Source organism: Microcaecilia unicolor, chromosome 2, assembly GCF_901765095.1.
Source record: "Microcaecilia unicolor chromosome 2, aMicUni1.1, whole genome shotgun sequence".
Classification (NCBI taxonomy): domain Eukaryota; kingdom Metazoa; phylum Chordata; class Amphibia; order Gymnophiona; family Siphonopidae; genus Microcaecilia; species Microcaecilia unicolor.
In genome coordinates, this window is record NC_044032.1 from 260,926,057 (window position 1) to 260,940,835 (window position 14,779).

The 14,779-nt window shown below is 42.7% G+C and overlaps 1 protein-coding gene across 10 annotated transcripts in view; it reads left to right on the plus strand.

Annotated features, from left to right (window-relative positions):
* Positions 1–14,779, plus strand: part of APEX2 (apurinic/apyrimidinic endodeoxyribonuclease 2) — a 31,058-nt gene that overhangs the window by 4,588 nt on the left and 11,691 nt on the right. For 3 of the 10 annotated variants that reach the window (XM_030194045.1, XM_030194047.1, XM_030194046.1), the window contains exons 3-6: positions 11,585–11,670; positions 11,920–12,077; positions 12,352–12,435; positions 14,040–14,220. In XM_030194045.1, coding sequence (XP_030049905.1) covers positions 11,963–12,077; positions 12,352–12,435; positions 14,040–14,220 — 380 coding nt within the window. In that variant the 5' untranslated portion in view covers positions 11,585–11,670; positions 11,920–11,962. Of the gene's footprint in view, positions 1–1,155; positions 1,254–11,584; positions 11,671–11,919; positions 12,078–12,351; positions 12,436–14,039; positions 14,221–14,779 lie in introns of those variants that run through there. The other 7 variants (XM_030194049.1, XM_030194051.1, XM_030194054.1 and 4 more) reach the window with 5 other exon arrangements.

The window sequence follows — 14,779 nt, forward strand, 5'->3', positions numbered from 1 at the left end:
TGTTTCTAAATTGCTTTATCGAACCATGTCAAGAAAAGCCTCTCTGAGTGAAATACAAGTACTCCACATATGATGCTGTCCCCTCAGCTTTGTGGTCACCAAGTCAAAGAAACTAATGAATGTCATTTTCAAATCCGGTTCATGGATCTCAGGTTAAAACTTCTGCTTTAGTTTTTGTCATTTAACTAATTATTCCTTGAAGTGTTCCCCTCATTTAACAAAGTTAGTTTACAGGGGTCAGAGTTTCTTTCTTGCCTTTGAATGAGCCATCACCACTTGTGTCCTAATACTAAAACACACCATCCACTGATCAGGCAGGTCCTACATGATGCTCCATTATGATATTAGAAACATTCTCCCCATTCATAAGCACCAGGTCCAGTTTTCCCCTTTCTTTGTGGGTCAACAGTTACCAGAGCAATTCTCTCTACAGAGAATCCAGGGTCTCCGTATCGCAGCTGGAGTGTCCAGTTAACATTAGATAAATTGAAATCAGCTAGTAATAGCACCTTACCTTTACTCCCGGAGAAATTTGTGCAGAATTCCTTACAGGCAAAAGTTTAGCAGCACAGACAGTGTCAGTGGGCATCGTTCTTCTCTCTCCTGTGCCTGAAAATGCCTCATAAGAACAGAATAGCCCTACAGGGTTAGACCAAAGGTCCATGTAGCCCAGTATCTTGTTTCCGTCAGTGGCCAGTCCAGGTTGCAACTCCCTGGCAGAATCCCAAAGAGTAGGAAGAGTCCATGCTGCTTAACCCCATGGATATGCAGTGGCTTTCCCCAGGTCTACTTTAATAAAGATTTAAGGACTTTACCTCCAGAAATGTATCCAAACATTTTTAAGCTCATCTACATTAACTGCTTTTCCCCACTTGCTCTTGTAATGAGATCCAGAGCTTAACTATGCACAGAGTGAAAACATTTCTTATATTTATTTTAAATGTGCTACTGTGTAACTTCATGGAGTGTCCCCTAGTCTTTGTACCCTGTCCCCACAGTAATCGCTGCTGTTCTGCTTCATACAACCACCAATGCACAGTGAGGAGGAGGGGAGTAACTGCTCACGAGGCCACAGCTTTCTCATCTGCTGCCCTTAATTTGAACTGCTTGGGACACTGTACAGCTGCTCGGTTCAAATTAACACTGACACCTGGAAGTAGTGGAGAAGGATGTGGCCCTACAATCAGTCGGTCTCCGCCTCCTTGCTGTAGATTTGCTGTTCTGCTCCACAGAGCCACTAGAGAGAGATTATGGTGAGTGTTTTTTCTGGATCTGGATTGGGAGTGGGGGGGAGGAGAGAGAGTAGCTAACTTTTGGGCAATGGGTAAACAGAGCATGCTGAGAGGGTTTGCTGGTATGGGAAACAGAGCAAGCTGGAAAGGGTGCTGGGGAGGGAGGGACAAAGTAAGTTGGAGGGGGCTGTTCCTGGGGAGAGAGGAAATCTACTTGGTTTTTTTTCCTGACTTGGGGGGAGGGGCAGCATGCTTGGGTTTTTATCAATGATGGCAGGGAGGGAACAGAGCACCCTGAGGGGGTTTATGGTGTTGGGGGGGGGGGAGTACTGGGGAGTGAGAGCATGCTGAGGTTTTTTTTGACTGCCAGGTTGGAGGGGGGGAAGCACATTGAGGAAGGTTTTTTTGGGGGGGGGGGGGAGAGCAAACTGGAAGGGAGATCTTGGATATGAGAGAGTACTGGGAGGGGAGGGAAGGAAGCAGAGGGAGAGGCAGCCAGCTTGAGTTAGAGAACTGGGGAAAAAGCAAAGAGGGCTGGGGAGAGAACTGGGGATGGTAGAGAGAAAGCTAGGGGTTTTGCTGGTGAGTAGGGAGAAAGAACAGGGGAGGAGAGAGAGAATTAGGGAAAGGGAACGGGACTATCGCCTTTCTGTGGTTGCAATCAAAGCGGTTTACATATTATATACAGGTACTTATTTTGTACCTGGGGCAATGGAGGGTTAGGTGACTTGCCCAGAATCACATGGAGCTTCAGTGGGAATCAAACCTAGTTCACTGGGATGAAAGCCTACTTCACTAACCCCCAGGCTACTCCTCCAGGGGGCAGAGAGAGAAAGCTGAGGGTTAAACCTGTTGAGAAAAAGGGAGATAAAGTATAGGACCCTCCAGAATACATTGTAGCCTGATATAACTATAGCCCAGTTGTGATTCTCCATGCAGTGTGTCTCCTTGATTGCCACTACATCCAAGTCAGTGTCTTTCATTTAAGCCTCTGTTTTCCATACAGTGGGCACAAGTATACACAGCTTTCCAAATGTTGCCCTTTTTCTATTCAGGATATCCACAATAAATATGCACGAGATGGATTTGCGTGTACTGCTTCCTTGGTAGATAATACGCTGAAATCTTTTGCTTAGTGTGCGGCAGCAGCCAAAAAAGCAAACAGGATGCTAGGAATTATTAGGAAAGGGATGGTGAATAAGACCGAAAATAATATAATGCCTCTGTATCGCTCCGTGGTGTGACCGCATCTTGAGTATTGCATTCAGTTCTGGTCACCATATCTCAAAAAGATATAGCGGAATTAGAAAAGGTTCAAAGAAGAGCAACCAAAATAGTAAAAGGGATGGAAGTCCTCTCGTATGAGGAAAGGCTAAAAGGTTTGGGTTCTTCAGCTTGGAAAAGATACAGGTGAGGGGCGATATGATTGAGGTCAACAAAATTCTGAGAGGTGTAGAATGAGTAGAAGTAAATCGATTTTTTTGTGTGGTTTTTTTACTTTTTTTTTTTTATTATTTTACTCGTTCCTAAAGTACAAAGAGTAGGGGACGCTCAAGGAAGTTACATGGAAATACTTTTAAAACAAATAGGAGGAAATATTTTTTCACTCAACAAATAGTTGAACTCTGGAACTCTTTGCCGAAGGATGTGATAATAGTGGTTAGTGTATCTGGGTTTAAAAAAAAGTTTAGACAAGTTCCTGGAGGAAAAGTCCATAGTCTGCTATTGAGGCGGACATGGGGAAGCAACTGGTTGCCCCGGGATTTGTAGCTACTATTTTGGTTTCTGCCAGGTACTTGTGACCTTGCTTGGCCACTGTTTAGAAACAGGATACAGGGCTAGATGGACCATTGGTCTGACCCAGTATGGCTACTCTTATGTTTTAATGTGAGTATATTATCTTACATGCTGTGATGTCTTGAGAATGGAGGAAAAGACCTCAGAAGCCTGAGCACTGCAGCAAATATCTCATTTCAATGCTGTCATTAGACAGACTCCAGTAATATCATTGGTCTAGAAACCTCTGTGAATTTTCAATCTGTGATTTGATTTTTGTGTGATTTTTTTTTAAATATATGTGTATCCTTTTACTATCTCTTATGTTTCTAATATTCTGTGATTAACAACAAAGTACTGGAGGCACTTAGCTCAGTATTTCATCCAACAGGGCTCTCTGTTTCACTTATTCAAGAGCTTCCTTGGAGACGAAGTGCTTTTATAGCTCATCTCAATGACTGCATTCCTTTCAAAGATGAGCTATAGAAGCACTTAGTCCCTGAGGAAGCTCTTGAATGAGTGAAACGGAGAGTCCCGTTGGATGAAATACTGAGCAAAGTGCCTCCACAACATAACCTTGTATTTGTTTCTCTACCGGACTTGGCGAATGGCTTTACGGTACTATGTAAGCCACATTGAGCAAATAGGTGGGAAAATGTGGGATACAAATGTAACAAATAAATAAACATATATTAAAAAATCAGATTGAAAATTCACAGAGGGTTTTAGACCAATGATATTACCGGAGTCTGTCTAATGCCGGCATTGAAATTAGATATTTGCTGCCGTGCTCAGACTTATGAGGTCTTTTCCTCCATTCTAAAGACATAGTGTTGGTCTGCATAAATATACAGACATCACGGAGTATAAGATAATACACTCACATGAGGACTTCAGCTTTATATATCATAAACTGAATTACTGTTGCTGAAACTTTGTCAGATTTAATTTGAACAATTCTTATGTTCTAACCTGGTTGGTTAGGTGTGCCCTGGGTCTGCTCTACAGTCATCTCTTGATTCCTGCCCCTGCAACACTCTCTCTGTTCCCCTCCCCCCATTTGCATTCAGGGCCTGTGGAGTCTGTACATCAAACCCTTAATTCCAACTCCTACTATGTATAGTAAATCTAAGAAATTTAATTAATCACAGCAACGTAGGATATTTATGTCCAAAATTAGGGCTAATACACCACAGCATATATTTATTTGAAGTTTGAGCAAAGAACCTGAACAAAAAATTCCTGTTAAATAAAAATATGCAATACACTGTTACCCACTTAATATTTTTTATTTATAAGTAATTCAGAATAATAAGCAAGCACTAGTAGATGATAGTTTATTCCAGAGTTGCCCTACTCTTTTCTTTAGTATTGGATTTAAAGGCGAGCACGCCCCCCTGTTTTTATTAAGGACTGGATATAATTATATTGCTTAATTACAGTGTTAGAGGTCTTAATTATTATTATTTAAAGAGCTTGAGCGGACAAATCTATCATTAGCTTTCATTCAAGAAATACATCTGCTCATGAGAAGTATTGTAAGAATTCAAAATATCTTCACCTGTACTATGCCTCTAACACTGTACAGAAGAAACCAAAAGGGATGATAATTGCGCTTTCTGCTAAATATCAATGGACAATTCATAAATTGATACTTGATAAAGAAGATCACTATCTCCTCCTTATTGTGCAATGGAGTGGAGTGGAGGAGTGGCCTAGTGGTTAGGGTGGTGGACTTTGGTCCTGGGGAACTGAGTTCGATTCCCACTTCAGGCACAGGCAGCTCCTTGTGACTCTGGGCAAGTCACTTAACCCTCCATTGCCCCAGGTACAAATAAGTACCTGTATATAATATGTAAGCCGCATTGAGCCTGCCATGAGTGGGAAAGCGCAGGATACAAATGTAACAAAAAAAAAAAATTTGAGTATGGTGGTTTACACTTATGTCTGTTCCCCAAATCAGGGGACTTTTGTGCAGGGATTGGGTCATCTTCTTCTGAGTCATGCCCGGGAAATCCTTATAATTGGTGGCGATTTTAATCTAACTCTTTATCCCACTGTGGATAACTCCTCTAAAAGGATTGTCTATGCACATAAGGACAGATGGGCGTTGAAAGCTTTCCTGGCCCAGTGGGGATTGGTGGATTTGTGGATGTGATTTTCCCTAGGGAATGAGAGTATATTTACTATTCATCAGTCTATAAATCATCATCTCATATAGATTACTGGTTTGGAGATTTGGCTGTATAGCGCAAGATGCTCTAAATTTGCCCACTCACCTGGTCGGATTACTCCCCTCTGTTGCTAGACCTCTTGGTGAAGTGGATGGGGTGGGGGGGAATCCAGTACTGGAGATTAAATGATGCAATTTTACTAGACCCGGCTAATGTAGGTCAGCTGGAGAAAGATCTCTTAGAATATCTCCAACATAATGATAATGGGGAAGTGAATACCATTATTTTGTGGGCGGGGCATAAGGCTGTGATGCAGGGGAAAATGATTGTTTTTATAGGCCCATTTAAAGAAAAAAAACAAGGAGGTGGGGAACAGGCTTTACAGTCGAATATAGTAGTTCTGGAACAACAGGCCAAGAAACAGGGAACTGGGTTTATAGGGGGGGAGGGCGATCTACAAGCCTTTAGACCTTTGTAGGCTGCAAATACCAGATGTGGCCACCAAACTGCAACAGGTGCAGCAACAGTATTTTGAGTTTGGCAATAATGCCAGCCGCCTTCTTGCCCACAAGTTACAGAATAGGGCGAGGCAGTCCCAGGTTGGTTCTGTTCAGGATGAACGGGGAGTGCTTCTGCAGAGGGCATATAGGGTGCTTTTATCACCTGTTATGAAGAGCTCTTCACTCCAGATACTTCCCTCACAGAGCCAGACATGCAGACCTACCTAGCCTCTCTTGCTCTTCCTCTGAGACCCTGTTGCATCCTATAGTATTAGAGGAAGTACAGTGGGTATTAACAATTTGCTGACTGGTCAGGCCCCAGGAACTAACTGATGGCTTCTCTAACAAATATTTTAAATGTGAATTTGGGAGAGTTTTGAGGCAGCTACAAGATCACATCTAAAAGGTCATCATTTTGCTGTTCTATAGCTACTTCAGCTTGTTCCTCAGTTGCAGGAGCGTACTGTTCAATTTCAAACATTCCTATATCTCTGAAGTGTTCTTCTAGCTGTTGGTCAGTTTTTATTTTCTGTATTAATTAGTTTAATTGTACTTAGCATGATTGGAGCATTGTCAGTTACAATACATAAAACTCGTTCTTTTTTTAAGTTCATAATCTTGCAGAATCTTTTCCACTAAGAATTAGAGAAACTCGGTGTGATGAGCTTCTGTGTGTTTTACTTCAGTGTCTTGGTAACTATTTCATTCTTGCCGCAAACAAATCGGACATTGATGGCAAAGTAGTTCATTCTGTGGAGTGTGCAGGCATCCATTTTAAGAAATACAAAGCACCCCTTGAGAGTTTAAATTGTTCCTTTTGGATAAGGGCTTCTTCACACACCATTTTTCTAGCACTGTCTCTCCACAGAGAAACACCAAGTTTGTGGGCCATTTCTCCATTCAGACCTATAAAAGCTGGTCGTGATAGAGGCACACTATCCTTTACAACAAGTTAACATAAGAATAGCCATATTAGGTCAGACCAATGATCAGTCTAGCCCAGTATCCTGTTTCCAGCAGTGGCCAATCCAGGTCACAAGTACCTGGAAGAAACCCAGTTAGCAGCACCATTCCATGCTACCAGTCCCAGGGCAAGCAGTGGCTTCCCCATGTCCATTGTATTTGTCGTCATTGTTATAGTAACTTTGTCACTGACAAAATATCTTGTAACTGATGTCTGTGAAGTTTTCTGGCCCTTTGCCTGGCTGGAAGTACTGGGCATTGGTTCCTTGCTTTTGCCGTCATCTTTCTCTCTCACAGCTTTGAATACTTCTGGGTGAAAGCTCTGTAAATGTCTTTTGAGATTGGAAGCTCGTATAGGAGCATTTTTATCACTGCCTGAAAATGTACTGATCTTGGAATCACGGCATTTGTGGTCATCTGGGTCCTGTGTCATACACTGATACACTAAATATTTTCTATCTTGAGTTATGGTGAAATGCTCAGATACAGCTGACTTCATAGGTAGCTTCTTTGACATGAATTTATATATAAAAAAAATCATCAAAGTTCCATACTGCGGGGATGCAGGGGAAGGCAGGAATGAAAGTGTCGGTATCCTAGCTATTGCTCCTGCCTTCCCCATACCTTATTGGCTAATTGTGTCTGACCTATAGGCTGTAGAGAGAGGAGGGAGCTGCTGTAGCCTATTGGCTGGCTGTGGTCTGATTGCTCTTGGTCAAGATGTCAGCATTTGCAGATGATATTTTAGTGACCCTGACGAGGCCTCAGCAATCCCTACCCAATTTACTCAATGCAATTGAGAAATTTAGTTATTTTTCTGATTTTACTTTAAATTTGCAGAAATCAGTAGCCTTCCCGATTCAGGCTAAGATCAGGGAGACTTGGGAGGGGGACTTTCTCCTTTCTTGGACTTCTGGACCCCTGAAATATTTGGGGGTCCTGATTCCTGCCAACCTGTCACTCCTTTTATGAGCTGAATTTGGACCCCTTACGCTCCAGTACTAGACAAACATTGCAGATTTGGCAGTCGCTACCACTCTCTATTATGGGCAGAATAGCTCTTTACAATATGATTTTGGGTACCTAAGTGGACGTATGTTTTGCAGATGCTGCCTATATTCCTTAATCATAGAGATGAGTGGCTTGTAACTCACCTGGTTACTCGTTACCTTTGGCAGGGCAAGAGACCCAGGGCAGCAGCTTCGCAACTTTTTCTTCCCTGGATACAAGGAGGTTTGGGGTTGTTGAATATTAAGTTATTGTCAGTGGCGAGCAATATGCACCATCTCAATGATTGGTTTCGGAATACAAATTACTTCTCATGTACCATGGTAGAAACGGGATTGTTTGCTCCGAGCCATTTTAGTGCCTGGTTACATGCATTGCCGAAGAGGCTGCGCAAGCCAGCAGCATTTGCACCTTTACTGTTACCTTTAAGGAGGAATTGGCGATGTATTTGTCGCTTTTATGGCCTTTCAGCAGTGTCCTCTCTTATTGCCTTTGCGAGGCAATGTAGACTTTCCACCAGGTTCTACCTCTCCAAAGTTTGCCATTTGGGCATCAAATGGGATACTTTTACCTACACCAGTTATACGCAGAGGATGGTACTCTTAAGTCTCTGGAAGATTTGCAACTAGAATATGGGTTGGAGGGGAGGGATTTCTTTTCTTTGTTTCAGCTACGCCATTACATCAGGTCTCTCCCTCCTGCTTCTCTAACGCCGGAGACATGGGAAAAGCGTCTCACTATTCTAGGGCTGGATGCTCAATTGTCAGTCCTCCTCAAATATTACCACTCTTTCGGGAACAATTGGGGGAATATGATTATGAAAAATTAACAAATCAGTGGAATAGAGAATTGTCAGTGAATCTCCAGGGAGATAAGTTGAAGACATGTCTTTTGGGCATTCAAAAGTTAACAGAAAATGTGACGTTGAGAGAGACACTTTACAAGTTTTTAATGTGGATGTATATATCACCACATAGGGCTTTTAGGGCAACCATGAAAGAGGACGATATATGTTCTAAATGCGCTTGTTCTCCTGCAGATTTGGTACGTATATTTTGGACTTGCCCATCTATTATATAGTTTTGGAGGCAAGTATGTCTGCATGTCTCACACCTATGGGGGGGTCATTTGGCATCTGAGTCCGTCCCAACTGTTTGATATCTTTAGGATTTCCCGTCTTTGCCCAAAGGGTTGAGGCCATTCTTAAAAGGGCAGTTCTTATTGGTAAGGAGGCTATTTTTCAACATTGGATAACCGCAGAGCTGCCAACTTTGCAACAATGGCGATCCAAGATGATTTTTCTCTGCTCGTTAGAAAGCAGAGGTGTGGGGGATTTATCCTCCTCTAAGGGAGATTATTTTTGCAGGACCTGGTCCCCATTTTGGGTTTCCCTGACGGCAGTAGCACGCAGCAGAATCTTGAATTCTTAGGCTGTATGGCATGGCACGGGTGTGGGTTGGGGGGTGGGTGAGAGGGAGTGGGGGGGTAGGGTGTTGTTTATTCTATGCAAGGTTGAATTATTGTATTAGTGGTATGTAGTTAATAAGGCTTTGTCCTATAGATGTTGTTGGCAAATTCACCATGTGCAACAAAGTTTCATTTGGTCTTGATGTAAGAGCTGTTGGTTACGTGTGAACAAAACGTTGTATTTGTTGGTATTATTGGCCAAATTTTACATTGCAGATAACAATAAAAAGATTGAAACATAAAAGTAAAATGTTAAGCAGTTAAGATGAAAAAAGAGAAACACTGGGAAAAAGATAACTGTTGTGAAGGGCTGAAAGAGGTAAAAAGGATCTGTAAGTGGAAGAGAGGCTGGGTGATAGGGACAGAACTATATGAGAGGAATACAAACAGCCTGTGAGAAACTTGAAAAGGGAACATAGGCTGTAAATGGGAGAAGGGAACTGGCAGAGAGGAAGAAGAGCGGAGGAGGGAGGGAGGGAGCACAAGCTGCAGAGGGAAGAGCAGCTGGAAGATATGGAGAGTATGTAGGTGGGAATTGGGAAAAGGGGCTGAGAGGCCATTGACCTTATAGTCTGAACTAATTTCTGCCTATATCTGTTTGCCTAATTCTATTATGTCATCCATGTTTTCAATGTAACACCAATTGTTATCTTCTACTCTGGAATGGCGAATGCCATAACGGAACATTGTAAGTCACATTGAGCCTGCAAATAGGTGGGGAAATGTGGGATACAAATGCAATAAATAAATGTGCATGTTGGGGGGGGATCATGGAGAGAAAAAAAAGACATAAAGGTGAGAAGAGGGTGAGAGAAGCTGCAGTGAGACAGACTATGAATAAACACACATGGAGGAAAGAAATTATGAGGAAATGAGTAGGACTTCAGTGTAAGTGAGAAATTTAGTTGAAATTTACTCAGATTTGTGTTCTGTAGGTTCAGTGGAATCCTTTTCTACGCAGAGATGCTTTGCATGCTCCTTCTGATCAGATATCTTTCAAAATCAGATTCTTCCTCAGTTGATGTTAAGTAGATACTGCCCCAGCTTATAGCTTGATCAATAATTTCTACTTTCCTGGCACATCTCTTCAAAATGGAAACAACGTTAGGTGTTCTGGCAGCAATAACTACATTCCTCATCTTGTCAATCAAAGCAGCAGCAACATGTCCTTCTTGCATACTGTCTCTTATTGCCAGCTGCAGAGTGTGCACAACACATCGTATATCTGTGAAGATTTCTGGTCCTTTGCTTGGCTGGAAGTACTGGTGTTCTGTTCTCTGTCAGCCTCGCACTAGCTTATAATGTGATCCTAAAATGTGTTTAATGCTTTTACTGTTGTTCTCATTTCTAAGGACTTTCACTGCTGCAGTTCCCACTGCAAAGATATGTGAGCAATGCATTGTGTGTAATGTAGTTCACAGGCGATGCAGCCACTCTTGCCTAGCTGTATAAGAACTGTACTATTGGTTGTGCTGCTGCCTAGACTTCCTCTCTTTCTCAGCCAAGCTTGGCTCCTTTGTCTACCTGCTATCATTTCCTGGTCATTCTTACTATCTCTGTCCTGAGAGGTCAGCCAGGTATGACCTTTGTCTTCAATCGAGGGCTGTCCTCCAGGACCACCCCTTGCTACCTGATGGCAGGCTCTGTCCCCATTGGTCTATTTACCCCCTCCTCCCTGGGCCTGTGTGAGCCCTTCTTAGCCTCTCCCTCCCCCTCGCCATGAGGCATTCTCCATCTTGCTTCGGACAGCACTTGTCCTGCTTCACTCCTTGGAACAAACTTGGTTTTTTACCTTGAATATATCTTCTTATTGAGATACTGCACTTTCCAGTCACCCAGCTCTGAGATACTTCTATCTGTTCAACTATTTCCCACCTCTGCAATAAAGCTGCCTCTCTACAGTTTTCTACCTCCAACCACTGATACAGCTCTCAGAATTACGGAGTCTCTGTGCCCTGGGGCAACACTTCTGAACATCATGACTGTGAGTAAATTATCTGTATTCATTCAATAAAAGGAAACTTCAGAAAATAATAGAGCCTTCAGGTGTGCGCTGGTACCAAGGTTATATACTACAAGATATTAGGACTTTACAGTAACAAGTTTAAGAGGCTTGACAACTGGGCATTGGCTCCTTGCTTTTGCTGTCATCTTTCTCTCACACAGCTTTGAATACTTCTGGATGAAAGCGCTGTACATGTCTTTTGAGATCGGAAGCTTGTGTAGGAGCATTTTTTTTTTAATCACTGCCAGAATATGTGCTGATCTTGGCATCACAACAGTTGTGTTCATCTGGTTCCTGTGTCATACACTGACACACAAAATATTTTCCATCTTGCGTTATGGTGAAATGCTCCAATAAAGCTGACTTCATGGGAAGCTTCTTTGACGTTATAAATTTATATTTTCAAAAATTGTCAAACAAAATTCCAAATGTCTCCTTTCCTTCCTTCCTTCCTTTCAGTTACAAGCTGAAGAAGCTAATGACTGACTGATGTAGATGATGGTCTTAAATACCAGCCATCAACCAATCAGAGTGTGTCACATCGGGTTGGTGAATTCCTATTTGATTAATGACCCTGAAAAAAGTGAATTGATATTAGGCATTAACAGAACAAAAAAATACGCAAGTGTAAAATGATAAATTTAACCATATATTATAAATGTAAGTTTTTATTTTGAAGATGAGTCAGGTGGTACATTTTTACCAACTCCGACTCCACCCAAAATTGTTTCCAACTCTGACTCCTCAGCCCTCGGTGCTTGTCTAATCTCTCTATGATTTCTCTCTTTCCACAGCTCTGATCTTGCTTCCTCTGATTCCCCGTAGGCAAAAAGAAGCATGAGGATTGTCAGCTGGAATATTAATGGCATCAGAGCAACCAAAACTGGGTTGAAAGGGATCCTGGAGTCCCTACAAGCAGATGTTATCTGTCTCCAGGAGACCAAAGTGACCAGTGAGTTTTGACCAAAAATGACAGAAGCAGTTTTAAAACAAAAGGTCTACTTTAAATTAGCTTTAAGTTTCGTTACCGCAAAATAGATGGGGAGGCTCAGGATATTTGTTTGCCTATCTTGTACTGAATTAGAGGGCCTTCTCGTTTATTGTTTTGCATCTTCTGTGCCCCCCCCCCCTTCCCCGCCTCTCTTGGCAGCTCCATTTGAGATTTTGTGTCTGTGTGATGGGGTGGGGGGGTGGATAATCTGACTGCATTTCTTTTTCCAATTCAGGAGACCTGCTGGATGAGCCAACTGCCATTGTAGAGGGCTACAACTCTTATTTCAGCTTCAGCCGTGGGAGGAGTGGATACTCTGGTAATTAATCTGAGGAGGAGAGGGCAGAGGGGCAGGGCATCTTCAGGGAGAAGGAACACAGAGTAAACCCTCCTGTCCTGATGTGTCCTCTCCCAGGATAGTTAATCATCGTAGAAAGCTGGTGCCACTATAGATATGAATCACGAACTGTGTGAGACCTCGGGGGAGTTACTTTAGCTCACTGTGCCTTGATATGTGTTTTTAATTGACCCAGCAGCATCTGCTTTATACTTGCAGAACGAGGGCTGGGATCAGGTGCCTTGAGCTTTCATTTGCAATTACGATGGGATTTTTCCCTTTCTTTTATATAGGTACCCTTCTCCCATTCCAGCATTCTTTTGTAGCAAGGGTCTTTGGCCAGGGATGTGCACCGTGATTACATGGCCACTAGGTGTCAAGACGTCCCTCCTGGGGTCTGTGAACACTGGCCCCACATTATACCCAGCTCAAGCCAATTTGGGGATTGAACCAGAGATTTCCCTTTGTGCCATAGTTCTAATTTTCAGCTCTATATGAATTTTTCAATTGATATAGAGAGGTGTGGTAGCCGTGTTAGTCCACTTTTTTAAAGGTAATCAGTAGAAATAAAACATGGAAAAGAAAATAAGATGATGCCCTTTTTTATTGGACATAACTTAATACATTTCTTGATTAGCTTTCAAAGGTTGCCCTTCTTCGTCAGTCGGAAATAAGCAAACGTTGGTAGATGACAGTATATATAAGTGAAAACAAAAAAAACAGCACCACGGGCCTTTAAAAATGGAACACAGTTCTTTAATGAATGAGCCTTGACAAAAAGACCCGACACGGGCCGTGTTTCGGTGACTAGCACCTGCGTCAGGGGTCACAGTGATGACGTGGAAAACTTGGGGAATAACTCGAATATATTCCTCTACAATATTCCTTACCCCACGTCTCATGTAGTAAAAGCTACAAAGCACCAAGGCACTTTCAAATGGATACAGAAAGTGAAAGTGCCTTGGTGCTTTGTAGCTTTTACTACATGAGACGTGGGGTAAGGAATATTGTAGAGGAATATATTCGAGTTATTCCCCAAGTTTTCCACGTCATCACTGTGACCCCTGACGCAGGTGCTAGTCACCAAAACACGGCCCGTGTCGGGTCTTTTTGTCAAGGCTCATTCATTAAAGAACTGTGTTCCATTTTTAAAGGCCCGTGGTGCTGTTTTTTTTGTTTGGACTTTAGTTTGTACTTCGTTCCCTCTCTTTTGTTATATCCCAGTATATATAAGTGAAACATCAAAGCATTTCAGTGACAGTCTAACACCTATCCATCCCCATCCTGTTAGTCTGTCACTGAAATGCTTTGATGTTTCACTTATATATACTGTCATCTACCAACGTTTGCTTATTTCCGACTGACAGAAGGGCAACCTTTGAAAGCTAATCAAGAAATGTATTAAGTTATGTCCAATAAAAAAGGCATCATCTTATTTTCTTTTCCATGTTTTATTTTGTTTTATGTCTATTGATGATTACCTTCAATTGATATAAAACCCTTATTTATTGATACAGACCCATATACTGCCTTTTGTATCTGATCAATATCTGTTTGTTTGTTTGTTTTTTTTAATGTTCCCAAAGGGGTGGCAACTTTCTGCAGGGATAGTGTGACACCTCTGGCTGCTGAGGAGGGTCTCTCAGGGCTGCTAAGCAGTCACAGCGGAGCCATTGGTCACTATGGAAACACAGATGAGTTTTCGGAAGAGGAGCTACAGGCCCTTGACAATGAAGGCAGAGCTGTCCTCACCCAACACAAGATCCTGTAAGGTTCAGGAAGTTCAGCTGCCTCTGGGGGTGGAAGCAGATGATGTTTTACAAGGGCGCTGTAACTGCAGCCTCCTCTGTGATGGAGGACAAGCAGAATATTTTATTCTGTTCAGCAAGCTGGACACCGGTCTTCCTTTGGGGTTTTTCAGGTTTCAGTGGCATTGTCTTCTGCTCTCTACAGTAGGCTGCTGATAGGGACTCACAAGCAGATGATCAAAAGCCCCACGCTGTTCCAAACAGAGCTCTAAAAATAGCGCTGGAACAGCACGGGGGGCGTTATTGGACCTATGATCAGAGATAATGACTTGCAAATTTAAGCACGCAATTATCTCTGATCATGGGGTAAAAGTGCGTCCTCCCACACTTGTTTGACAGGTCTAGGCTGTCAAAAGCCCAGACCTGTCAAACACAGGGGCTGGAGGTCCATGGGACCACCAGACCCCAACTATCCCTGTCCCGAGCAAGGCAAAACGGGGGCTGGAGATCCGGTGGGTCTCCAGCCCCCCCCCCCCTTAACCTCCCCCCAGCGTTTCTAAAACGTCTCTGGTGGGCGA